Here is a 27,747-nt window from a genome sequence, read left to right on the forward strand (position 1 = left end):
AGAAGAAACAGCTTTACTTTGCCTTCTGTTCCCACGTTTTGCAGGCACAAGTGGGAAAAGGGAGGATATTAAAAATCCCAAGAAATATCTGAACCTACTATTCAGAATATTATTTGCGATTCATCTTAGTTGGCAGGCTGTTGTACCATTGAATGTAGGTGACTAAAGCTGCAGTCAGTAATAGCTGTAAAAGTAGTACTTTGTTTGGGTATGCTAAAAAGCAGTATTAGTCCCTCATTTAAAAAATGAAAGCTTAATTCAATTCAAATAGTGAAGGAAAAACTACTTTTACAATCAAAGGTCAATCTTCAGTTTTGAATGAATAATAGAAGTTTTTTAATGCTCTACACTCATCTTCTAAAGTACGTTCCAGCACAATTAAAGTCTTGATTTTGAGAAAATAATAATTGAATATCCTTTATGGTTTTTTTTTGTGTGTACGAAGCACTTGTAATAACTCTTACTAGTGGTAACAAGTAAACACCTTCCTTATTTTGAATCTTCTCCATATTTTGGAGTGGATCATTGCTTGTGGTATTAAAACAGTATTTGATCACAAACATTTGATCTCTCTATCTTTAAGCATTAATGACCATTTGTATTTCAAGCTGTCATTGGTTATAATGTTGAAAATTGAATTTTGTATTTGATATAGCTCATAGTCTGCTTCGGCATCTGTTTTCCATATTAAATATTGTCCTAGGCTATGAGGAAAAAAATAAAATACTGAGGAGTTTTGTTGAAACATGTAATAAAATCATGAACAAATATTCCTGTGGTAACATGATTTAGACTTGAACCTTAGAAACCTCTTTAAAATTTGGCGAGTATCTCCCTTAAGTGATTATATACAAGTAAGAAACGGTTATTCCTGACATTGGTAATAAATATTGAAAAAATATTTTTTAATTATTTTCTGCAGTTACAAGATATCGTTTATTTTGAAACAGGTAAAGATTTTAATCCAAAAGATATATGTAGGTTTCAGAATAGTTACCTCTTGATTTGCTAGAATATATTCCTTATGTACCTTATGTTTATGCAAAATATTGAGTTTGCTATTAATATTTTTATTAAAATGGTAAATGAATGACAGCAGTTATGTGATATAAGCTACTACAAATACTTCTTTATAATTATCCTTGTGTTTATTATTTTAATGCTGATATGAGAGGGCAAGTAAAAACAAGTGTTCGGAAGTTCTGAAGATGGAATTTAGATTAATAGTTAGAGTCAGATATTTTTCAGGTTGCCTTGGTCTGCAGAATTGGGTTAGAAAACTTGTAAGAATGCCTTTTCTTTCCAAACTTGAGGATTCAAGGTTGGAAAGAATACAAAAATAACAAGAATAACCAGTCTTACGGTATTCTGGCACTTCTGCTTCAGTTCTGGCCAGAATCCAGAAATAGAGAAGGGAATGAAAATGAAAAATAATAGAGGGGAAAAAAAAAAAAACAACTATAAAATTCTCAGATTCCAAGAAGGTCATTTTGGCTCATTTTTTTGGGTGAAGGTCTGATAGCCAGAAGGGTTTTCCACTTCTGTGAATTGGTTAGCTTATACATAATGAAAATGTAGCAAATGAAGCACTGTGTCCCATGCTGTATAAAATGGACTATAGGTTGGAAGGGTCACGCCTGTTGCTAGACAGTAGGATTTCACTCCAGTGCCGCTTTGTGCTAGCGCAGGACCCTCCAGAGCTTACAGAAAGCGGCAGAAAATACTTGATATACTAGGTGATGATCCTGGCCGCTCCTGCCAGCGACAGACTGGCTTCAGGCTGGAGGACTTTCAGAGCCTTCCTTCCCTGGCTGTTACCACTACGTGTTAGGAGGAATATTGTGCTTCATGAGAGCCAGCAAGGAGCAATGTGCGCACAAGAGAACAGAGGATCTTAAGTTAAGACTGCCCTACGGCAACAAATGCCAGGCTGTGATTTTTCTTCTCAGCTTGAGCGAATACAGATGCTTTACTGCAATATTGTCCTACCTGTGCAATCTTGCCCCAGCCAGAATTCATAAAGAGGCAATACTTAAAAAGAAGGGAAAGGGAAAAACGTATTTGTGTTATGCTCACTCCTAATTTTAGAATGAGGAAATTTTGTTGGGCAGAATTCTGTTTGGCGCGCTTTACATCACAATTTAATAGTGTCGCTATAAATATTTGCTGAGTAGTGAAATGAGTAGTTGCTCATATGTAATATAGAGGGCCAAGAGTCATAGCTGAAGAGACTGGGTAGGAAAATAATTTTGCAGTTGTCTTCTGGTTTGATAAATACTTACACATCCAACATTTAATCTGTCAAGGTCAGATACGTCGCAGTGGATGTGGATTGCAGCAATGGTGGATGTTGTGGCGGTAATCAGGACATCAAATGGGGAGACCTAGTCAAGAGGATTGGTCTTGTGAATGGGTATTGTGTGAAGAGAGAGGGTTTCGATTAGGAAATGTATTCTCCAGATGTTATATTTTATATAGATTACCGAGGTTCAGAATCCAGTTTATGGTATGGTTTTCCTCATCCAAACTGAAGTGGACTGTACTCAACTGTATAGCATTTCAGCATTTTGTAGTATTTGCTACACTTTTCGTGGAAAACTTTTGCAATTATGTTTGTTCTGGAGCCTGAAAAATTTGCTTTTTTCAGAGAATATTAATAGAATATTAATTTCAGAGAATATTAATAGTAATGCTGTAATCCTTGTAATATAAACATGGATATAAACAAGAAAAAGGGGTGTCATTCAGCGTATGGAGGAAAAACTTGGTTATAAGAAGTGCTTAGTCAACTAAAATAATCAACTTCAAGATAGGAAATGAACTGGGTAGTTTTTCTGTTTCAGGCAGTTGAATGGGACTAGGCAATAACCAGCAAGAATGTGACTTCATGGGTGACCTTATTAGTTTTAGCTATAATGGGTTTTGCAACTGGGTTCCTCATGTAGTTTGTAGATGGGGCCCATCTGTTGCTTTTGGAAACCTTCAGGATTCTCAGGGACTAAAAGTCAGAACAGTTGAGTTTGGAGGGAGAAGAGAGGGAAAGCAAAGACGTTTTATGTGAATAATCTCATTTCTATCTTGTTGGCTTTGTTATGGCTGCAGATTTACGTGTGCATTTAATGTCATTTCCTATCACCTTGCTTGTAAATGAAGCACTGAAACTTGTACAGGAAATTTATTTCAGTTGTTCTAAATGGCCTCAAGTTGTGCCAGGGAGGTTTAGATGAGATATTAGGAAAAATTTCTCCACTGAAAGGGTTATCAAGCAATGGAACAGGCTGCCCAGGGAAGTGGTGGAGTTGCCATCCCTGGCGGTATTTAAAAGATGTGGGTAGATGTGGTGCTGAGGGACATGGTTTAGTGGTGGTTTTGGCACTGTTAGGTTGATGGTGGGACTCAATGATCTTCAAGGTCCCTTCCAACCTAGATTGTTCTATGATTCTATAAAAATGTCTTGAGTGTTATATAAAAATTATATATGGCTTGATTTTTAAATATCTCGGATGACAAGATGTGTCTATACAGAATCAAATTGTATATATTTACCAGGTTACTTTTACGTTAGGTAGGCTTTTTCAGCAAGAGCCAGTCTCCCTCTGAGAAACAGGTTCGGTATTACCTTGTGGTTGTTAAAAACAACTTCTACTTTTTGGTCAATGCACGTAAATAACACTGGAGAGAAATGGCAAAAGTATTTCTACTCGAACGCATCACTGAGCCATCACCATCGGAGAATATATAGAGGAATATATACAGATGACCATTCAATTCTTGTTTCCACATTTTGCAGCTGTACATCCCAGTGTAGTACAGACCAACTGCTCTCTGTGGCACAGATTCTGCTGTCTTTGTGAAAGTTGATACCTTATTTTGTGACATACTTGGTCTCAGATGTGCAACTTAAAGGATGAGTTATCAAGTATGAAAAACGATGGCAGAAATCTGATATGTAATGACTATCACAGCTGGTGCTATTTCCATCCGGAGATAAAAAGTATTGTGTTAGTAATGTTGTTGGTTTTGTCCTACATACGTCTTTTGTCATATGTCAATCTTTAAAACAAAGCTTTTGAGAAATTGTGCAGCTAAAATTGAGATCTCTAGAATAGAAACTGAAACTGCAATGAAGATTTTTGGTAGGTATGAATACAGATCTACAGCAGAAGCTTTCATTAGAAAAGAGCCTTTCCTTAGTGATGCTTTGCATTCATAATGGCCAAAAGTCTCCAAAGATCTGATGGTTTATTAATATCTGAGCACGTGGGGGATTATCGGTCAGAATGTGCTCAACATTGCACAGAATCGGGCCCTTCACATTGTTGTAAAAACAAACCCCAGAATACCTCTATGGAGAGAGTAAATTAGTCTTAATAATTCTTACTGCATTTAGCATTTATTTATAGAAAAAAAATAATAAAAAGTAAACGGCTTTCAAGGAGTGACTGCATTACCCAGTTCCCCTGCATTACCTTTATTAGAAATCAAAAAAAATGAAATGCAATTAATACATTATTGCTTAAATAAAAGTATTCAGAAGGTGAAACAAGTTTACTTTCTAAACACTGCACTGGCTTCACTCGCTTTCATATCCTTAACAGCAACTCCTTTTTCAGTGTGTTAAGCTGTCCAGCCAATGGTCGTGCAAGTAAAATTATCATTAATGGAATTATTTAAAGGATTGGACATATTGTACATCAGTGTGACTGGGTGGATTTAAAAACTTTTTTTTTCCCCAGATAACTAGTAGGAGCTTAATAAAACAGGGGAATAAATATTTTTACGCTGCTCTAAAGCATAGCATAGCGTAGCAGCAGCTATCCTCAGGTCTCAGTCCTCACTCAGTCCCACGCTGGGAGTGATACTTGTTTCACACCGGAGTGGCGTAGATCTGCTGCGCTAATCCTGCCCTTTGACCTCTGCCTTCAGAAGGGGCCGGGCTTTGTCACACGGGGTTGTTACTCCAGCCTTACTTTAATGAGCTGTGTGTGTGAAGGCTGATGTCAATCCAAACTGCCACACGTGAAAGCGGAGAACTCTGAGAAACGTCGTTCAGGAAGGCGCTGGAGTTCGTGTGAACAAAATGGTTTGAAACCATCCTGTGGGCTACTGACGGCAAGGCCTCGCGGGCCGATAGCTGAATGTGCTTGTTGAACCCTGTAGTTCTGTCTGCTACACCACAGATAAGAGTAGGAAGAAGGCACGAGTGTCTGCGAAGGGCATACAAGGCTTTGTCTCGCTCGTGTCTGGTGAGCAGAAGCCCGCCGCCCTGTTGGCGGTTGCAGTTGCGCGGCGGGAGGACGGCAGGCTGCCGGCACCTGGGTGGATATGGTCGACCCCTTTCGTCTGGTGGTGTCCATTCCAAAGCGCAGTGTTCACTTCACTTTGCTCTTCTGTCACTTGGAAGGATATAGTAAATAGTTTGAAGATCTGATGAACCAAAAAAACCAGTTTCACTGTGGAACAAAGATGTAGAATGACAGTAGTAGTCCTTGTTAGTTTGGTAAATTACAAGTGCTTCATCTCACTCGTAAGACGTGAGGTAAATTACAGTGCTAGGGTGTACGAGTTGAGTTTGGAAAGCAGGGAAGTACATATCAAATCCCCCTGAAATAATGAGTTGTTGTTGTTGTTGTCTTTTAATAACTGAGCGCCCACCGAATGTCACAGGTTAAGTACCCTGCAGCTTGGTAGCAAAGCAGCAGTAGCCTCGTGGTCTGTTCTGGAGAAGTCCTTTCTTTCTTAACATTGAAGAACTCGAGACCGTCGGTTTCTTGTGAAGTTTCATCCTGGGTTTCTGGTTTTTAGAAGAAAGTTTAAGGGAAAGGCTATTTTTCAATGGGTGTTGAGGTATACATCTCTCTGAACTGGGGTTTCATAACCAGCACTGGGATGGTTTATGTTCTGTGCTACTACGGATTGGTTAAGAACTAACTCGCCAAAATATTTTGCTAGTCTTGTACTGTTCAGGCAGGCCTTTTGAGATACTTCAAGAAAGTTTTCCTTTAAGGACTTCTTGCTAAAATTAAATGGACACTATTAAGGAAGGAGGGGGAGGGGAGAATGCTTACAAAAATCTGTTAGAATTACGTTACATGTGGATACAGCAATATCCGTGGTTTGAACTACTTGGGGGAAAAAATGCTCAGGTGTACTGGGCGTTGTACAGGGTAGGCAGTGTAGCAAAGTTAAAGTCAGCGTTACTTCTAGAATTTGCTTAGATTATTATGCTCGATTCCTCGTGTCTAATATTAAGTCAGTATTCGTTTTGCATTCATATGACTGAAGATAAGACATTTCAATTACTATTTTGACCAAATATTTATTGCTAGGTTATATCATGCAGCAGTGATTTATAAAAACTAAATGGTCTTTTTCCAGGAAATTTCAGAGAGATTTATTTTGTTTTCAACAGGCATAATATTTTCCTGAATCAGTGAAAAATAATAGGTTATATTCTGGAAAACACTACGTATAAATTTTTTAACACTTCTACTTTGAATTTTAAGGACACTTACCAAAAAGGAAGGAATAACCACATCTGATTGTGGCACGAATTGTTTTCAAGGATAAATTATCCTAATAAGCAGTGGTGACCTGTGCTTCATAATGTGTCCAGTATTCTGTAAGAAAACAAATATAACCCTCAGTATATTAAAAATGGGGTAGATACGTTCTAATAACTGGCATTAAACTAGTTGTTTGTTGTTATTTGTAGAAATGAACAATTGGTGGTTGAACAAGCAGCCATAATGCAATATGGAGATACGGTGCCACTTGTAGCATTGAGGTATTTGTATGAGAGATTTCAGTAGTGTGAATGTGTCTGTTAGACTTTTAGTATTGTAGGAGGACGTTGCTGGATCACGCAGAACATCAGGTTGCACATATTTTTCACGCTAAGTAGACTAATTGTGGGCATTCTAGTGGTTTAAGTGGATCACTTTTAAAGTTGTGTTGATTAAATTTGTTTCTTGCGCTGACAAGAAAGGGTCTGAAGTACATTGATAGTTCAGAGAAGGTTAAATTCAGTTATGCACGGTCAGATTGTAAAGTAAGTTTAGAAGGGGCACTCGAGTAGAAATCCTTCTTGGTTGTTGAAATCTAACTTGCTGCATAGAGTACTTTGAGTAAATTTCTAACTTGAGAGAGCTAAGGAAAAATAAGGCAGTCAACAGTTTAGAAGCTGGGGGGGGTTTGGTGGTTTGTTTGGCTTTGGGATTTTTTTTTTTTGGGGGGGGGTGTTTGCATGTCTAGTTTCTGGATAGTCCACTGGTCATTGGAGTTGTTCCAAGCACCTACATGTCCGTTCATGGATAGCGTACGTCAATCAAAATTAGGGGAATATTAGGGGAATACCTTTGTTGGTTATACCTTTGTTGGTTATACCTTTGTTGGTTATACCTTTGTTGGTTATACCTTTGTTGGTTATACCTTTGTTGGTTATACCTTTGTTGGTTATACCTTTGTTGGTTATACCTCTAAATGATAAATGTTCATTTTAAAGGTAGACCTTGAACTGTACTGGGGTAGTCTGTACTGTCACTGAAAGTAATTTTGAGGACACGGGAAAATTTTTGAAACATTTTTTTTAAATCTTGGTACACAGCATTTATTTAAAATCAGGTGATGTAATCACATTCCCTTTTCTTGCATGCCATTATGTAAAGACTGTACTATTTAATAATTAAAATGCTTTTTCTGTGGGCAGCTGAGATTTTACCAATATTTTACTTAAATGCAAACTTGCTAATGTGAGAGAAAAAGTGATGTTTCCATTAATAAATCGTAACATTGTAAGCAGTAAATAATTTGAGTGTATTTTAACAAAAGTTAAGACAGGTTTAGATTTTCATGAAGAGTTAAAATCATAACCCAGTATTAGTTCATTTAATATAATGAGTTATGTTGTTAGGGCAGGGCATTGGTTTCATGTAGCTGCAAAAGGCAGCTGGAAGAAGGAGAGGATGTCAACTTGGAGTTCATACTTGTTAAGTAACAGTTTCTTGAAAATGAGGGACAATATTTATTCGCCTTTACTTCTCTCAAGAATTATTCTCCCTTATTACAAAATACCCATGATGTGTTCTCTCCAGTGTGAAAAAATCTCTTTCCCAAAATTTATTTTAAAATTTTTCATTTTCTTAATCTTTTGTTTGCCACTGCTGTTTCCTGGGAAGATAACCTATAACGTCCATCACGTACTGTGAGATTAAATATTATTTCAATATTTTCTGCAGGAACACCTGTCATTGAAAAAGTACATTGTGGATATTGTGATTGAGAGTTCTGTTCCTGTGGAACCCCTAAAAGATGGAGAGGAGAAACAAAAAACTAAAAAGAAAGCCAAAAAGCTAAAGGCACGGATGAACTCCAGGTAGTACAAATTTCTTTATAATTTTTTTTTCTTTAAGTTTTGTTCTAAACTTTACCTTTTGTCCTTTAGTATGAGTGCAGTGGAAGGCTGAAAAAAAAAATGAAAATTATTTGCTTTGGGAGTGTCTTGAAAATAACACTGATGAGCCTAATTTATGGCCACTTTCTCTGATTGAGAAAGAAAACTGAATATCGATCTGGAGCCCTTGGTTTCACCTGTTAAGAGCTTTTCTCATAATTGGATGCCAGTGCCCTGCCAAAACTGGAGCCTCTTCTAGCATACAATAGCATGTTTAAATTTGTGTAAACCATGCCTATTTTTCTTTCTAGCTATTGATTTTTAAATGAAGTATCAAAGAAAATCAATAGTAATCAACAAATAGAAGTCAGCCTGCTGTAGTGTCAAATCCCATGACTAAATTTAATCATTTTTTGTTGCCTGTCACAACAAAATGTAAGTTAAAAATATCTTAAAATGGAAAGTGAGTTGTCAGACCTGCAATTTGTTATTAGTCTAAAAAGTGACATCTGCAAATCAGTATGATATGCAGGACAGCACTGTATCATGAGCTGGCAGTGTCAGTCCTTACAGCTGAATAGTCCCCAGCTGAGGTTAATACTTAATTATTAGAACCTATCTTTGCATTTCTCTCTAAAAACACTTCTCAGAAGGTAAGAATCATTGTTACGTGTTTTCTCTGCCTTGTTTTAAGCAAAAAGGGTTACAAATAAGAGAAATACACCTGAACGGATTTTTAGAGCTACAGTAAAGATGAGATGTTTTATTAACTCATAATAATGCTCATAATGGCACATTAGTCTTCAAAAACACAATACTTTTACAATGTATTACTGTTTCTGATTGTTTTCATCTTTGGTTGAGCAAATCTGCCACGTGAATACCACATTGGAACACACTGTTGAAACTGGGTAACATATTCCAGGTTTGCGATTGCTTGAGATGCAGTGTTATTAATATTACCTGTTGATTTAATGCAATTATTCTGTCCAATTTTAATTCTTTCTCAAGAGCTGCTCTGTTGAATTTGTCAAAGATTTGTCAGATTATTACAAGCTCAAATAATAATTCATTGGCACTGATAGTTGAAAAACTTTTCCAGAACGTTTTGAATTCTTATGTGTCAGACTGTTGGGTGAGTCAGCATATTCATCATCAAAAATTATAATTAAAACAGTAATAAAGGGGCATCATTTTCAGAGGTGCTATACGGTTGAAAAATACACTGAAAGTTTCAAAATCTAAGAGGAGTTATATTGGCAAGATGTGAAATTCATGTTCATTAAGCTTGGTTTTAGTTTTAAAGGGTGTCTAAATTCTTCAATGGGATGACTGTCCTTGAAGATAACAGAATTAAATTGAAGATTTCACCATGAGTTTTCTAATGTTAACACAAAAGACTTGCTAATAAAAATGTCCAGTGGTGATATGAAGCAAGGGTTATTCCATGAAATTTCAAACAAAAAATTGATGAGAGGGGGGAGAAAAATCCATTTGGGAAATTAATTTTAGCCACGCGAGTCTTGCCAGTCTTCTACAGTTACTATAATTGACACTTGAGTAATAGTAATGGGCATAGTAATGACAAATACTGCCTGGATGTTCCTGCATCTAAGCTTATTACTGGTAAGGTGGGGAGGTTTTCCATGTTCAGAAAATGGAAGAGGATTATCTTAAGTTACGCGGCTAAAGCAATTAAAGCAATAACCTCAGAATTACGATATGAAATACTAAATGAAATAATTTAGGTATTGTCTACTATGTTTGCCAACAATCTGGACAGTACTACCACCAGATGGCTGGGATTTTACTGCTCAAAATCAACTCAAAACCTACTTAATACTTAGTAGTTAATTTGTTGGGGATGGTTTGAAGCTGAAGAGTGTTTGATGTCAGTAATTCACGTAGTTTCACAGGTGTTAGCGGGTTATCTACAACCCACGTTTTGGTACATATTTGCAACTATTCCTCTTCTCTAGGAAAAGAAACAGTTATAACAACCCCCCTTATACCTCAAGACTTGAAATTATACATTCGTTTCCATTTCTAGGAAGCTGTGGTATGTTAAACTTGAAAAAAATAAGCAACTGCCTCCAAATAGGTTCCTGTTGCACTCCTGAGTTTCTAGATCTTAAATCACTATTACAATATCAAAGCAATGAAGGGCAAAGGTGAATGAGGGGACAGATTGTGATCAATGGGTTATTAGATACGTTGAGAAGTTTTGTTAGTCTTATTAATTATATTTATAACCCTAAGCCATTAAACTGGTGCTATAGTAACAACTGATATATAGCTAAGTAAATTATCTCAGGTTAAACATGTATGTGCTGCTGGCAGAAGAATACTTTTGGTAGGCGCGTGGCAAAAGGAGGCGTGCTGAAAGCGAACCTCCAGCAGTCGAGGTGTAGCTACCGGCTAGGGAGCGTATCCAGTTGAGGTACGCTTTGCAATGGGTTTAAAGCACTCCAGTCATGTCCGTTTGGTAACAGATATTTTAGGTGATCGTTCACGGTTGACTGACTTGTCTGTACAAAACTCAAAGCTGAATTGTGTTGTTTCTGGCGAAGAGGCAGGAAAGAAGGCAAAAGGTTAATAAAGGAATCTCGCCTTCATGTTTAATACTAAATTCAGTTGTGATTAATAGCTTTATTAATGATCCACAAATCAGAGCTAGTGGTAATGTAACAATATTTGCCTGTAGCACAAGTTGTCTAGGTTAAGCAAGCTGGGGGAAAATTTGTGTTGCTTTGGAAAGCTTGATCCACTTGGGTGAACAGAAAATTATAAAGAAACATTTAGTGAATGTATCCAAGAGAAATAACAGCAATTAAATCTTTACTAAATCATTTTTTTGCAGCGCAGCAATGAACCACATTTCCCATTGGAAGCCACTGTCAAAATCTTAGAGTTGAAAAAAACAATTGGACATTTGTAAAGTTGGCAAGAATGTCAACTGACAGCAATTAGTATTCAGAATACCTTGAAAATTAACAGGAAACGCCATTTTTATGGGGGAAAGTTGCCCTGAGGCAGTCTTTTTCCTACTGCTGTCCTGAGGGGCTTTTGGCAGTTCCCTCTGGGGCTTGTTACGGCTGCTCTTGGTAGAGATGAACAGATCACGTGCCTGATGGCAGATTTAGTCCAGTGTGCCAGTTAAGTTTCCTTCAGGTGTATGTGCGGTTTTTTGAAGAATTTTCTAAGCCATGAACGATGCTGTCTTGTTCATCTGAGAACACAACCTCAAGAGGCGTGAACGGCGGATCTCCCTGAAGTCTCTAGAGATCCGCGTTGCATCTGTGAAGTCTTCATTTCAGAATAAAAATCGAAAGAGCAGTTTTAATGAATCAAATGTTTTTGACGGCTAAATTCTTTTACTGCCTGCTGGATATTTCTTCATCACAGGACTCTGTCCGAGAATTGAATTTTTCTGCATCACTGTAGTGTCTGGATTAGTTTTACCTTGCCTGTGTATGATTACCACTGCGCATCCTGTTTTGGTTGATGAGCTGGTGATGATTTTCACCTTTTGGCAGGGGCTGGCTGGAGTCAAAACAAGCAGTAGGGAAAAAAAAAAAAGGCCTGTCTCCCTCTTCCTACTTTTTGGCATTCGGCCAGTGTAAATAATACTTTTAAGGGACTAAAGAAGTTTGTGTTTCTATTTCCAGCAGTAAAACATTCATTCCTGGGGGTATTTACTTCTATGCTGTATGCCTACCCAGGTTCATTATGTTAAGATACAGTCATTAGTTACATAAAAAATACTCCTGAACCGTAAATATAACATCATTTATGTTAGTTATAATCTCTATGTTGTAGTAATCTTCTGATCTGCATTACGTGTCTAAATTACTAATATTTTCATCACTTGAATGTGATAATTTTATAATAGGCAGTAGGTTACTGTGGTTGTATATATCACTTGTACCATTTTCTACCGTTTGGAAAGTCAACGTAAATATGCCATTTGTGCACTGATGTTATTCTGAAGTAGTAATGTTAATTGTAAATTGTTAATGGCCAATAGTTACGCATCAGTACGGATTATGACAGGGCAGAATTGACAGAAATGGTGTGCACTACTATGAAACAGAAAAAACCCAAGGGTTAGAATTATCTTGCTGGTCTAACATATTGTACGCTTTAGGCAACAGTCAGTAATAATGAATATTTTTCTCCTTCAGGGCAAAGGAATACGAGAGTTTGATGGAAGCAAAAAATGCTGTCTCTGATTCCCCATTTAAAGCCAAGTAAGCATTTAACTTTATATATTTCAGACATACACTTTTTTCCCCTATCTGTAGCAGAAGGGCTTCTGAAATTTCCACTGGAGCAAGTGTGGTAAGGTTCCCACTCAATATGGGGCATATTGCCATCTTGAATTGCAGATCAGGTTCTAATACAAACGGTCAGACCTTATAAATGCAATTTTTCCTGAAGGCACTGTATATCTTAAAACATGTGATTTTTAATAGTAAAGAGAACATATGCTCGTCCTTTTCTTACCTGGAAGCAAGAAGGTTCCAGCTTTGTACTTCAAGACTGATGGTGAAAATTCAGCACTTGAGGTTTTGGACTGAAAATCTTATCTTTGGCCTCCATTTGGGCAGAAACAAAGGTTCATATGGTGAAAGCACAGATATTTTAATGCGCAGATGTCTTAATCTGGCACTGAGCTTTTTAAAGAATAGACCTTTCTATTGTCTAGGATAAGGCACAGATGAAAACAGTGGATGGTAAGATTAAAATGGGACCTAATATCACTGACAAATTCCTCCTCCTCAGTTTGAAACTGAAAATTGCTCAGCTTTTGCTTTCTGATTCCATTGAAACTGGTTGGCAGAAGATGCAGAATATTTGGATTTCCAAAAAGCTTTTGACAAGGTTTCTCACCAAAGCTTTTAAAAGAAACTATATAGCTGTAGCATCAGAAAATCAGTTAAAAAACCAAAAAGAAATGGAGTATATGATCAGTCCTTGCAGAGCTGCGAGGTTACCAGTAGAGTTCTGCAGCCCGATGATGTTCAACATATTCACAACTGACTTGGAAAAAGAGGGCAAGCAGTGAGATGACGCAGTTTGATGATGATGATGCAAAGATATTCAGAATAGCAGGGACAAAAACTGTTACTGAGTGATAGTTTCAAAGAGAGTGAGCGACTCAGCAGTAAAATGGCAGGTGAAATCCCGTGTATATTAAGTGCTACACAATGGAGGGTGAAGGCAGAACTCAATTATATCTTCAAAGTGTGGGCTTTGAACTTACAGAAGTGATAGGTAGTTTCAAGAAAACATCAGCGCAGTACTCTTAGCAGATAAAGGAAATCCTTTGTTAAAATTATTTAGAAAGGAGCAAAACCAGAACACCATTGTGTACAAATGCCTGCGTCATCTACATCTTTTGGATACTGGGTGCAATTCTGGTTTGTCATCTCAGAGAAGATGTGCTAAGATTGTTCAAGGTTCAGAGAAGGCAGGAAGGGAAATCAGTAATTATTTCTGATATAAATTCTATATTTGAGATTAAGTAAACTACTACTTCTCATTCTGGAGAAAAAAACATGCTTATGGGAGGAAGTTGTAATGGGGATATGTTACAGAGGTCTACAAGGTCGTAAACGGCATGGAAAAGATGAATGTTGGTTGGTTGCTGTCCTTCCTGGTACCGGCATGAGGGAGCACAGAACGAAGATGGTGCCAGGTTCAAAAGAAACCAAAGGCAGTGATTCTTCATGCGGTGTGCAATGAGGTGTATGGAACTCCCTGACAAAAATCACGCAGTTGCTAAAAGTTTACCTGCATTACTGCAGTTCTAGGGAACTTCATCCAGCCCAAGAGATTCCTAAGCTGCGAATGGTGACAAGAAACAGATTAGTAAAGAGGATTAGTAAAGAGGGTCCTGTTCTTAACGTTCCTGAGACATCCATTTACAGTTCGTTGTTAAACGGCCGGTGGGCAGATGGCGTGCCTTTCTTACAGTTGTGCTCACAAGTCTGTGGTAGGTCAGTCAAGAGGCTGTGGTGTCTCAACTGTTGGATTCAAGTACCTTCACCCTAAAATTGCAACTGCTTTCCAGGTTGGGGATATTTGTCTTCAGACTGAGCTAATAACCTGTACCAGACCCTGTATGTTTTGTGGTTGCCTCTATCCCTCCTAAACTGCTGATGTACTCGAAGGTAGCATTTTTAACACTTAAGTGCTGGTTAAGATGTTCAGATCCTTGCTGTTAGGCTTCCTTGGTTGGATATACAACTAGCCTGTACGCCTTGTCTTTCACATAGTCTTTCCAGTAGTTTAAAAACCTGCTGCTCAATCTCAGTATGTATTTTAAAATAATAAAAATCCATCACTGAGGTTTGACATAAGAAAATGAAACATCTCCACCAGATGGCACACCTGCATAAACACATTGGGGAAGAAGGTTCTGTTGTTGGCTTCGATTCTTAATAATCAGCACTTCAATTTTCAAGATTAGTTTCATGGCAGATTAAGACTTTTAGATTTGTAGCTCCTGTGTTTTGCTTTTCTTTGCTACCAGAAAATAAAAAATTAGGGAGAAATGTGGGGTGTTTGAGTGACTCTGAAAATACTGATAAGCTGTAGTGCTTCTAATTTTGTTTGTTTCTGACTTCTGTTTATCAGTGATGTAATTGTGTCTCAATTGCAGTTCAACAGAAACTCAGATTGATGATTTTTTTTTTTTTTTGTAATCTCTTGACTGATTCTGAATTTGCCATTTTCGTTTCTCTTTAGTTAATGAAATGCTAGCGTGCTTTCTGGCAGAGTCTTTTGTTCCATCTGCTTTCTTATTTTCATCCTTTATTGTCTCGGTCAGGGCTGTACCCTTTTAGATGTGAACCAGTGTGATGGCCACTTTCATCACAGTTTTTCTGGGAGATATCTTTTGCAGTCTTCATGTAGACATCTAGTGATCTAGCAGATGCTTACATCTAAATTTTTAGAACATAGTTTCAGATATCGTAGTTACAGTTATTTCCAAAACAACACAACTTTTTACCTACCATCAGGGCTCAAATGTTTGCAAGCTGCTTTGATATAGAGGGGATAGCAATGGGAGCTCAAGGGCGAACTGACTAAGAAGAAATAGGGGACTGTCTGTGAGTCAACCACAAGCCCAGTTTATTAAATTTTTTTTTTATTTGACAGAAAACATTAAAAAATTGAAAGAAGATAAGGAAGGGTAGTTTTATCTCTCCCTTTAAAGGAAAGGGCAGGAGGAGAAGAAATTTCTTGAGGCAAGAGTTTTAGCCCAGACCGTATATATTTACATGGAAAAACACATTCTTAATACAGGAAAAATTAATAGGAAAACACCTTTTAAACAGAACTAAGTACAGGATCCTACTTAACCAAGAACAGTAGGAGGAAGAATCAGCTGAAAGAATCAAACAGTGGGAGGTCTCCACTGGAGCATTATTACATTGAGGAGCTATGAAAATAGTTAGATTATTGGCTTTTTAGCCAGAACACAGTGTACTGTACCAGGAGCTAATATTAACTGCTACTGTACCTGGCTGAGAGAGCGCAAACTCTTGCCAATACTAGGAGGTGTAACAGCTATCCGACACACGCTCTCGGGAGATCTGCAAAGTTCTTGAGAAAAGTTACGTCACAGAATGAAGCGAGTAAAAACTGAGTGCGCTAAATGTGTTCTTTGTGTCAAAACAAATACCAGTACTTTTTGTGTACTGTAAAGGAAGATGTGAGGTATTCAGATTGGAGTCGAAGTATGCTAATGAACAGAACATACTATTTAACTTAGTGGACTATGGAATTTAAAAATGAAAAGGTTTTTTTTTAATTCCATTTAAAATGCGACACAATCGGTAGACTTATTTATTCACTTAACAGCAGCAAATGTGTCTTAGAATTAAATCATTAAATATAACTTGCTCTTGTGCTTCCTTGCTTATGTCACGTTTCTCTACTCCCTCTTCTCCTCCCAAACTGATTGTGTCTTTGCGAACAACTAAAACCATTTATGGAATGCAATGTCTTATCTGATTTTAGTTCTTAGTCATGTTGTCAGTTGTTACAGAAGAAAGACAGAACCCAGAATTAGTCTTTGGCAGGTAAAAAGCCTTTTTAGATCACCTTTAAGATTAAGCCACCTTAATATTACGAGACCACTGATTTCCTGCTGCAGCTGATAGGTTGTTTCAGTAGTTCTTGTTAGTTTATGGTTTGCAGATTTATAAAACCTTTTGCTCTAAGGAAGCACTGATCCGAGTGCTTTCTAAGCTTGACACTGGTAATACACTAATATCAATAAGCAGACAGGGTTTGCCCTGCTTTGACAGACATGGTATGTATACCTTTCTCAGTTCCAGAGTGCTGACTCTGTTTCCTGAGTGGGATTGTGAAAGGCTTTAAGTAGTTCTTTTTTAGAAGATGTCTGTAACAGATTTTTTTTTTCTTTTTGGTATCTATTAAAAAAAAATTTAGTCCCTCACTTGGGGGGGGTGGGGGGGGGGGAATTCCAAATGCTGCCTTATTTGGTAGGTATTTTGCTCTCTGAACTACTTCATGTGACAAGAGGGACTTTGAAGGAAAAGGACTACAGCCGTTCTCACCTGGGAGCAGCCAGGCGGTTGCTCCTTGGCCTCTCTCCACTGTGCATTAACTGGCTGCTCACTGGTGGCACTTAGGTCATTTTATAAATGCTGGTGGACTATTGATGGATTTGTAGTATTAGTCCGTATTCCCTGGGAACTGATCTGAATGTCATCGTTTAGCGTCCAGCCTCTCAAAAGGTGTGTGTTGGTGATGGCTATTTCTGATCGCAGCGTTCTTGGGTGGCCGTCAGAGCACATTTTTGAAAGGGAAGGAAAACGTATTCACAAAGTGAGAGTATTTATTACATCTACTTAGTATCTTCTAATCTAAAGGACATATTTCAGTGTTAAAGCAATCTGCAGGTAGCAAAGTGGAATTGTCATCCTTTAATACAAGCAGGGAAAGTCAGGTAATGAAAGAATGCCACATGCCTAAAGGGAGTTAGCAGGATTGCAGGGGGAAAAAAAAATTAACCTCCTAATTAATACTTTAGCCAGTCTCTCCTCATGCAAGAAGGAATTGTTTTTTTTTTCACTTAATTGTTTGTTTGCTTACCCTTTTTTAAAAAAAAAACAAAACAAAACAAAAAGCAAACACAACTATATAAAGGGAGATTTCGGATAGTGTGGAAACGGGAACCACTGTTATCCTGAAAAATAACTGGAGCACAAAAAGAGGAGAGTTAGGAAATGAAAAATTATTTCCTGTAAGAGTCTGCTGGAGAAAAGATGAGAGTGTAGTGTGAAGTTTGTTCTTGCAGAGGCTCCAGGCTAAATGCCTTTAACAATACAGTTCTTTCTTATTTTCCTTATGGTATATCAGTGCATTCACAGGATAAACTTATCTTGTAGGTTTTCTTGGTGTGGTAGGCTAGGGTCCAGTTAGGCCAGTTAGAAGATACTATACCGAATACTGATTACTGGAAAAAGATCAGATAATCTCTGCAGCTGGAAGTATTTGTGCAAAATGTAGTTTCCAGACAGCTATGTGAACTACAGAAGAGCTGAGCGTAAATAAAATAAAATTCAATTGCACTTAAAAAAGAAAGATAAATACCTGCTTTATGATTGGGTGGATGGTAGATTTCCTCCTCAGAGAATTGCTAGAACATTCTTACAGGCATTCAAATACATAAATTCAGAAAATAATCTTTATAGGCATTTTTCATCATTTTCAGGCAGCCTCCGTTTCAAAACCTAAAGAAGGTGTGTGAAGCTGCAGATTTAGATGTTTCACGTCTAGCAGTTTCAAGCTGTGGAATGGTGATTTCCATTGTGCACCTAGAGCGCTGGGAGTATGCCTCCTGCCACCACGTATATTAACTTTTACTGCAGACAGTATAGAATAGTGCAGGGGCTGTACGTTGCTTTGAGACGATACAGCATAACTCCCTGTTTCAGGCCGGGCAGGAACTGCCACAGACTTTCTCAGTTCTCTCCAGGCACAGGCTGCGGCAGGAAGAATTGGGGCTGTGTGTCCGGCTGGCGTCGGGCCACCCTCGGCAGGAGCAGACGGGAGGAGTAACCGCTCCTTCCATACAGGAACTGCACCCATCCAGCGCTGTGCCCAGTCGTACTAATCCTTCCTTCCATACATTCAGTGCACGGCCAAGAAATCACAGATTTAAACGTGGAAGTGCTGAAATACATTGATGTTACTATTTCAAGGCTTTTTTTCTTGAGATGAAATGTGGCCTATAAATATTAATAGAGATCTTTTTCCTTTAGCTTATAAAATATATTAAACCTGCTAAAAATATTTAGCCCGCTCTAAAAAGAAACCTTTAATTCATACAATACTTTTTTTAAAATTTTGTTTATATATTTGCTATATAAAACTTTAATATGAATATCCGTCATTTTCCCATTTGCAGTGCAAAAAGATCAGATAATGTATTTGCTGAACATACTATTTATTAACGTTTTCGTTACGGTAACTTTCCAAGACCAATCAGTGCCTTATGTCCTTTACGATATTTGTTCTGCATTCTGAATTATCTGTTTGTGGGCAATACTAAAATCTTAATTAGTGAGATGTATATAACTTTAGAGGAAAAGATATTCACTGTAACTTTCCCTTTTATTTGGCCCTGTAAATTTTCAGTTAATCATTCCCTGTACAGCCCAGTACATTGGAGGAGTGCAGATTGGGGACAGAACGAAGATTAAATAATTGCCTTGAACTGTTTGGATTTGGACTCAACGGTATTTCCACATAGTCACTGGATCAGGTGTTGACACCACGCTGTATTAATCTGCAGTGCGTACAAAGAGCGTACAAGGAGTACAATATGTACAAAGAGTTCTCTTTCTCCAAGTCCGTTCATGGCAATGATAAATTCTATATCCGAGCACAAGTCATCTTGCGTAGATTTCTAATCCTTTGAAACAGTCCTGAAATTATTCTTACTTCTCTGACGCTGCCAAGAAGTCAGTGTAAAGGATATTAAATTAAAATAATGTCTCTGAGGTTCACTCAGTGGGAGGAGAGAGTTTTTATTTCCCTTCTCTTCCTCATGTGATCCCGTAGCATACGTTACCTTGTTTTGGCCGATGACCAACATACAGTAGGACATGAGGATGTAAGAGGTAGTTCTTTAATGCGGCAGAACTGAAAATTTATTCTTCGTGTTTCTCACTGTATGATGCTGAACACATACTTAGGAAGTTTGAATTTTGGTAAAATTGGCCATGAAGACTTTTAGAAGAAATGGAAAGCTGGAAGCTTTTCCTTGAGAGTTAGTGTTGTACAGCGCTTTTTTTTTTTTTTTTTTTTTTAACTGGACGTGTCATCTAACTTATGTAGCATCTTTATAGACTGAAGAGAAAGAAAGGGAGTTTGTCAACAGAAGTTAGAATGTGATATGATTATTTTCTACTTGAGTCCTTGTGAGTAGCATTCTGATAAATGTTACGCATTTTGTACGCTGATGCCTGATGTAGATTAGGAAGGTCCCTTTCTTCAGCCTCTGTGGTTAATCCTGGTTGAATTCCATTCCTCTGATGTTAAATGAAGCACGTGGAAACCCGTCTTGCTCTCTTCTGTCAGATGAAGTGACAATATAGTGTGGTGGGTTTTTTCAGAGCTCTGTATATGCTTTAATGATGGAATTTGGTAGATGTTTCGAAGTGAGGCAGCCTTTATTTTTGCTGAATGCCTTAGGATATTGCCAAGGCAATAGCCATTCTAAATCACATTCTATGAGAATACCTGGAATAGTCTGCTTCTAGATCATCTGCCTCCACTGCAGGAATTCGGCTTTTCGTTGGTGCTGCAGTCCACTCCGTATGCTCAGTGGCGTTAGTGGTCATCTGATTTACTGTCCAAGTCCTGCAGTTATTTGTGTTTTGGCTTTTAATTTTCTTTCCCATTTTAGCTCGTGGCTTACTGGGTTAGAGAGAGGTTTCCTCCAACCTCATTTTCCACAGAGGAAATAGCAGTGCAGAAAGTCTCATCAGGATGTAATCTCCCTTTATTTTTCTTGTCACAGAAAAGTCCTGGCTGAGTATTAGTGGATTCAGCTGACCAGATGATAGGAGGTCCAAGACACAAAATTCTGCAGATCGTTTTACTTTGTACTTTAAAAGCATATGTGTATTTTCAGAGACTCTTGAAACCTTTTACAAAAGCTCTTATTTTTTTCAAAGACAAGGGTACAGAGTACCTGTTTCCTATTGATAACGTGGAAACTCTATTCTTGCCACAAATGGATATTCTTTTTTTTTTTTTTTAATACACATGACTATTGTGGTACATTCCATCTCCTTTCTCGCCTCTCGGAGACTAGTTAATATAATTTTCTCTTAGTCCTTACTCTGTGGTCACTTTGTGAATGTTTTCCGCCCCTTCTACACTGATGATCTCCCATTTTATGATAAGCATTGGTACCCTTCCCCTATCGTTTTCTTCCTATGGAGCTGTGTTTGCTTCTAGTCACAGTATTGCACCCACTCATGCTGCTCGGTTACCAGCTTCGTCCCGCTTTCAGTACGAATGGCTCAATAGATCAAACCAAAGGTCCACCAAACGCAGAGCCTGTCATTAAGAGCAGCCGGTCGCAGGTATTAAGGCAACGGTAGACAAATTCACGGCAAGTGCTGAACGATATTTGCTCCCTGCTTCTCTCGGTCTCCAGCTAAGGGACTCTGGTTAGCATTCGTATCGTCTGCATTAAGGCATCTACAGATGTACAAGTCTACATCTGAGCTAGTTACTGACTTCACGTTCAGGGCAAAGAAGGATACATTACGAGTGTGTTTGGACTGTTTTATTTTAGACCTTAGGCTGAGACGAATGGGGCCTTGGAACTGCATATTTCTCCTCACTGCCCAGCAGGAGAGCATAGGTGAATAGCCCAGATGTAGATGTGTAAAACCGAAATGAATCCTAACCCACGTGTGTCTGCATCTCTCCCACCTCTGCATTTTGGCTTCATTACTGACCCTCATTAATAAAATGCCCTTTTTGAGGTAGTCTGCAAAGTCACTACTTTTCACTTATTCACATAACCCTAAAGAGCCATTTCTTTTATGATGCCTATAAGAAATTAGCCAAGTAGTCTGCTGTTCTATTTCCCTTACTCATCTCAAGAGTGAACTACTCAGCTAAGTGGGTGGAAAAGATTGAATGATGGAAGAAAAGGAAGATGAAACCATGTTGAAAATGAAGATGGCAAAAAACTAGCAGGATAAACTGTGGCGGGAGAATAGGGAAATTATTGAACAACAACAGAAACAAACATGTAGCTAATAAAGCAGCACCTTTATGGCTGTACTGTTTACGTTATTTCTATGCCATTTCCCTGAAATTGATTGTTTCAATTAGCAGAATTTCATTAAGAAGACAAAAGTTTACATAATCAGGAGAGTTTTTGCTTTAATAGCTCTTTGTTTTCTGTTTAATGTTGAAGGTTACAGCGATTAGCAAAAGACCTTTTAAAGCACCTCCAAATGCAGGATGGCTGTTCGTTGGGGAACAACAAGGTTTCTGCTCTGGACAGGACTTTAGGAGAGATCTCACGTATTCTGGAAAAAGAGGTATTGTGGCTGTTATAACTTCTGATTAACCTATAAACTGTGTTGCCCTCGCATGTCATCCGTTTGGATTTGGGAATGTTTTAAACATGTATTGATGAATACATCGCCTCTGTGTAACAAGCAGTGTCTCTTACACTTTTCTGTGGTGGTTGCAGCAGCGAATGCTTTTTAGACATCAGATTTTATATAGGCAGTTTTGCAGACGTGCTGAAAACACGCTTGACTGATGCTAGATCATCTGGATAATGACAAGCTGTACTTCCACTGTATTTTCATTAGGATTGTTTTTAACCTGGGCCGTTTCAGTCATCTAGTTTATAGTGCATACCCACAAAGAGCTTTTACAATAGAGGGTCAAAACAATTAGCAGAGAACAGAGGAAAGAACTGGAGCCAGCTTTGCTGTCACAGCCACCATATTGTGGTGTTATGGCTGAGTTTTGAAGGAGCGCAAATCTGTTGAGCTTTCCTGGAGTACAAACAAGCCTGTATTTTGGGGGTAGGTCTTTGATGGGGGATGAAGGTCTCGTGTGAATATACATGGGATACTTCTATGTTTTGAATTTTTTCAAAGTGCTACGTTTATAGAGCATATTTTGTTTTATGGTAAATGTTGGATTTTTTTGATTGATAGCGTAGCATTTGCGTCTCTCTTACTGTTTCGTCATAGTGCCGTAGTGCTTTGTGTTTTGACATGCATTTTTTTACTCCATTAGGAGCATCATATTTTAGTTTTCAGCTGGAACATTATGTTCTCTTCTCTCTGTAACCATTAGAAAATACTTCTCTCTCGTATCAGTAATCAAGAAATCATGAAAATTATTTCTGAGAGGAACTAGTGAAATCTGAGGAGGGGGTTGCATCATTGTGGTTCAGAGTTGGTGTCTGTGGAGATGAGAGCTATGCTTGATGCTTTTCACAGCTTAGTCAATGTGGAGCACAATTGCTAAAAGTAATGCCTTTAAATGCTAAACGCTGCCTGGGGTGCGTAGGGTTCTGCCATGTATTCTGTTAGTTACTTTGAGCTGCTGATCAAGTTTAATAGTGTTTTTGAAGGAGTTGTGACATTTTCGAATTTGATGGTATTTAAGAAATTAATTTTTCAATAATTATTTATTTCAAAATAGAAATTGTGGTGTTGCGTGAAGACTAGAAGATGTACCTATTTTGAAAGTTACCAAAATAATTACTGGTAACTGTTACTGGGAAGGGGTGTTGTATCCAGCCTCTCATCAGTACATGTTTTCTGAGATTTTGTTAAAGGAGACATGAATTGCAGCTAAATGTTAATCATTAATTGTTCGCAATGTTTCACTGCTTGTTGAGTCTGCGCAGGGGAAGTAAAAGATAAATTTGATAGTATTAATAGGCATGCGTTGTTGATTTGGGTTTTCGCCCCCAAAACATTACCGCTGAAGAAGTGTTATTATATCTGAGTGTCCTAATCAATAAGGTCAAGAAAGATTGATTTCAATAGCTGTCCCTGTGTTTACAGCACAGATCGTACATAGTCATTTATAGAAGTGGATAGTAATTCTCTTGTTAACTTGCAAGTCCAGAAATCAGCAGACACATCTTACATGTCAATGGGCGGTGGAAAGAATCTTGATGGTGTCAGTCATCGACTGAGAGGAGGAGACTGACACTGTTAATTGAATTTCCCTGGAGAGCATAAAAATATACCATAATGTGAGGGGAGGAATGAGGGAGTGGGAACCACACAAGCTGTCAGTGTGTGTGAGCTGATAACATTGATTTACCCTTGCTAATGGCCTGGGTTGAATAAAGAATTGCCCTGAGGGAGGACAGAGTTCACTACAATAGATCCTTGCCGCTTACTAGAAATTCTTCAGGCTCAGAAGTCGTGCAAAAGTACTATAAAATAAAATTGATCCAAAAAAAACTCTTTTCAGTCATTCTGTGAAACATTGGGTTTTTCTTTTGTTAATTGTTTACGCTGACTGAAAAATGTGTTTGTAGGGTCTCACTAGGGAAACAAAGATTTGGTTTACAAACCATGAAATAAAATGCTGAGCTGCTGTTGGTAAATAAGAAAAATAAATACCATAAAATTTCTCAACAGAAGGAAGAGTTATTCGGCTCATTAGAAATTCCATGACTGTACTAAAACAGTGGGAGTGTGTTCTTTATGCAAACTTGAATCGCAAAAAAGCCACGTGCGAGAGATTGGCAGCCCTGTCTCACTGGGGTTTGCCTTCAGGTAGAATCAAATCAGACTAACAGTTCCTTTAGGGACTTAGTCTTCATCTGTTGTGTTTCGTAGTAATGAATGAGGCTTTTTCTCTCTTCTGAACTTCATTTATACCGTGAGAACGTTCTAGGATGAGCCATGCCTGCATGATTATTGTGGTAAAGTTCATTTTGTTTGGATGCATTCCTGGTCTGCTGGACACCAGCAGATTTTGCACTTGGGGCCAACTGATTCCACCAACATAGCAAGAAGAATTTGTTTAATGTAAACTAAAAGGTTTTTGTATCGGCATATCATCTGGATAGTCAGATTTGAGAAATCTGTCTCTCAGGCAAAGTCATATCTTAACCACCGTAGTTTTTGGAGTCCTGTGTGTTGACTGTAGCCCTTTGCCCGCTTCTCATTAACACAGAGTTCATAGGCTGCTGCTGGTGCCCCGTGCAACACCATAAAATCGACAACTTTCACTTTGAATCCGGGGCATGATTTGAGCCCTAATAAATGAAAGAGGAGTTGTTTTGCTTTGCTTCAGGTGGTTGTTAGATCTCCAGACACTTCTTGGTATGTCCACGTTGGCTTACTTGGATGAAGCTCTACAACCGCTAGAAGTACTGCACCCTGTGCCAGAAAAGTATTTGTAAGTAAGCAGGTTGAAATGCAGCTTTTCGGGATCCGACAAGGAGTATGGCCATTAACTGCATATACAGCCTGTGGTTCACGTGTATTTTAATTAAATAAACATAAAAGGTGCTATAAAATCATAAACCACAATGTCGTTACGGTTTTAAATAGGTTTGTACCCCTCAGGTCATGTGTATTGGCTTCTGCTCGTAACCTCAAGTGGGAGGCACAAGTCCGGATGGGGGTGTGTACGCCCGGTGTGCTGTCCCCAGGATGTATCTACAATGTGTCCTGCGGAGGTGCTGGTTTGGGTGTGCTCTAGATAGTCGGGACCCCGTCCTTGAGTTTTGTGCGCAACCTCTCATCCTTTCTGGCAGAAATCCTGGAAGGAAGTTGTATTCACTTTCACCTCCGCTTTGTTTAAAAGTATATTTAAAAAAAAAAAACAACCACTCACACACACAGACACAACAGCAAAATGCGTGCAAATGTTAGCAGAAGGCCCTGCCCTGATGTTGGCAGACTGTTGTATGGGTCTCTTCAAGCTCGTAATAAGATCTGATAACGCTCAGTTTGAGATCCCCCGTCAATGGGGCTGTGATGCAAAAAGAAGAACTCCTGTATCCTCTTAAGGAAGGCAGAGCTGATGTTTGGAACTGCAGGGCTAAAGCAGTTTTTCTGCCGCAGTTCTTTTGATTTTATACACGTTCATTCTTTGGGACTAATTTTACACATCTATTACTGAGGGCAGCAGCGTGTTTCAGATGTGCAACGAACGCCCAATGAATTGCTGAAGTTCAGCTTGAGCACTCGCACAGAAGCGTCCTGTAATCGGGAACGCTGTCAGGAACCGGTACATCCCTCAGTGTATAGAGGTGAGATTTACTGATGGAAAAACAAAACCGTTTTCTGCTGCGTGTATGTTCGACGTTACGCTGTCTGAAGCACATCTGTTTCGAAGGCCTTGAACCCGACCTGGGTCTGAGGTTACAGCCTCTCGGGCGGTCATCCTTAGACTTGCTGACAGAACATCACTTCACTGATGTTCTTCCTAAAATCTGTTTTTAGAGGGTTTTTTGGAGGTCCAGGTTTTAAAAGTCCTTCTTTTAAATGTTTAAAGTATTCTAGGGGGCGTTGGTAGGTCTGGGCAGGGCAGAGGTGGCAGACCCCCTTCTTGTGGAGAAGGCGGCAGGGTGCTGCTGCCTTCAGCGAGGACGGTGACGCGCAGCTGAGGGCAGTAGCCTTTTCACCTGGCTCGGCTGCAGCTAAAACACGGCAGGTAAATAACTTTAGTTAAATTTGTACAATACTTACATGTGACATGTAGACGAGCCCTTAATGTGTCTCCCGACCTTCTGACTGGGAGTGTGACACAGAGGCTCAATATGATCATGAGGGGATCTCATGATTTTTGGAATCCCAAGCGCAGCAGTTTAACCGGGATTATTTTTACGTGGTGTTTCTCACCAGACCACTAGCTTGAAAAAGATCTTCATCGCAGCACAAGTTACAAGATTCCTTCAACTAAGTGATTTGACAGAGAAGATCTTCCAGATGTGCTCCTGAGGAGAGGGCCGCAGCCGCAGGGGAAGGATCGAGGTTTTATGAATGTCTCAGCCTCAGCGAACGTTACAGCTGAAGCTCACGCTTCCATCACAAGGCGTAAAACCCTAACAAACACGATTTCACCGGTTCTGATGTTCATAAAACTTACTGTGATTTTGTACAGTTTTGAGGCTAGCCGTGTCCCCATGGCGCTTATAGTTACTTACCAGCTCTCTTCCTACAAATCTAAAAGTAGCTGCTTTTCAGTAGGCTAAATTTCAAGATACTTATTTTTATTAGTAATTCCGAATAATATTCTTACTGGAAGCAGATCTCAGGGGGAAAAATATTTTCCTTTTCCTTAGAAAAGGTGTAATTTTGTAACCGACAAATGTGTGAATCTGAGCTATTAATTGACTGTCGTGTTTTAATACTTTTTTTTAAAAAAAGGATCTCGATGCTTACGACCTCTAAAACGTGCTCGCTCAGCGGCCATTAATGGTTTGTTTTGTGTCAGGCAGTGGTTTTGGGTTTGCGATTTTTAGATAGATTTTTCAGCCTCCTGCTTCAGCAGTCGTGATGTCAGTTATTTACATTTCAGTAAAATGTTTGTCGTAGCTTTCAAATACAGGGGGACTGTAGACAGACAGTGTTTATCCCATTGTAAAGACTGTCAGAAATGGCTGGCTTTAACAGCACAGTCAGGCCCGGTATTTATGTTTTATTCTCTAAACTGTCAGGGCCGTTGGGTATGGTGACCATAGCCAGTGTGAAGATTAATAGGCCAGTTTTTGGAAGGCACACTGAATTCCCTGGCCGGCTACTCCCGATTCCCCACCCCACCCCCGGTAACACAAACTCTGAATCATCAGAAACCAGAACAATAAAATGAAAAACTGTTGAAAAACTAAGGTATGGAACCAAAGCAATGTTAAATGGGACACATGTAAGTTTTTGTACCGTTCATGATAAATTTCTTCAAAAGTCTCTGCGGAGATTTAAAATTGCCCCGTGTGTGTATGTGTATATAAATACATATGAGACATGTATATACAGACAAAATAGATTTTAGAAGCAAATATTCTATGCTATAAATACACAGTATTGTTACTTATTTACGTATATTTAAGAATATAGTGGGAATTGTGATTCCCACACTCTTACGCGTTCAGTTTTGGTGCTGCAAAAATTCGTGAGGCTGCCTCGAGCACCTAGGTAGCTGCATGGTTCTGGTGTGGCAGAGTAGTGTAGCCATCAAAGAGAGGATTGAAAGGCACTGAATATAATGGCCGGGTTTTCTTTTTCAGAAGAACAGAATTCTGGACCAGCTGAAAGGCAATAACCTATCTTTAAGCTTTTCTTAAC

General features: G+C 38.7%; 1 protein-coding gene across 1 annotated transcript in view; it reads left to right on the forward strand.

Moving 5' to 3' along the window:
* The window catches only part of SCAPER (S-phase cyclin A associated protein in the ER), a 135,451-nt gene that overhangs the window by 36,993 nt on the left and 70,711 nt on the right, over positions 1-27,747 (forward strand). Inside the window, exons 16-18 of the mRNA XM_082488793.1 lie at positions 8,238-8,374; positions 12,577-12,642; positions 21,879-22,005. Of these exons, the coding sequence (XP_082344919.1) occupies positions 8,238-8,374; positions 12,577-12,642; positions 21,879-22,005 (330 nt within the window). The remainder of the gene's footprint in view (positions 1-8,237; positions 8,375-12,576; positions 12,643-21,878; positions 22,006-27,747) is intronic.

The sequence above is a fragment of the Vanellus vanellus genome (genome assembly GCF_965231255.1).
Source record: "Vanellus vanellus genome assembly, chromosome: 11".
In the NCBI taxonomy this organism is placed as follows: Eukaryota; Metazoa; Chordata; class Aves; order Charadriiformes; family Charadriidae; genus Vanellus; species Vanellus vanellus.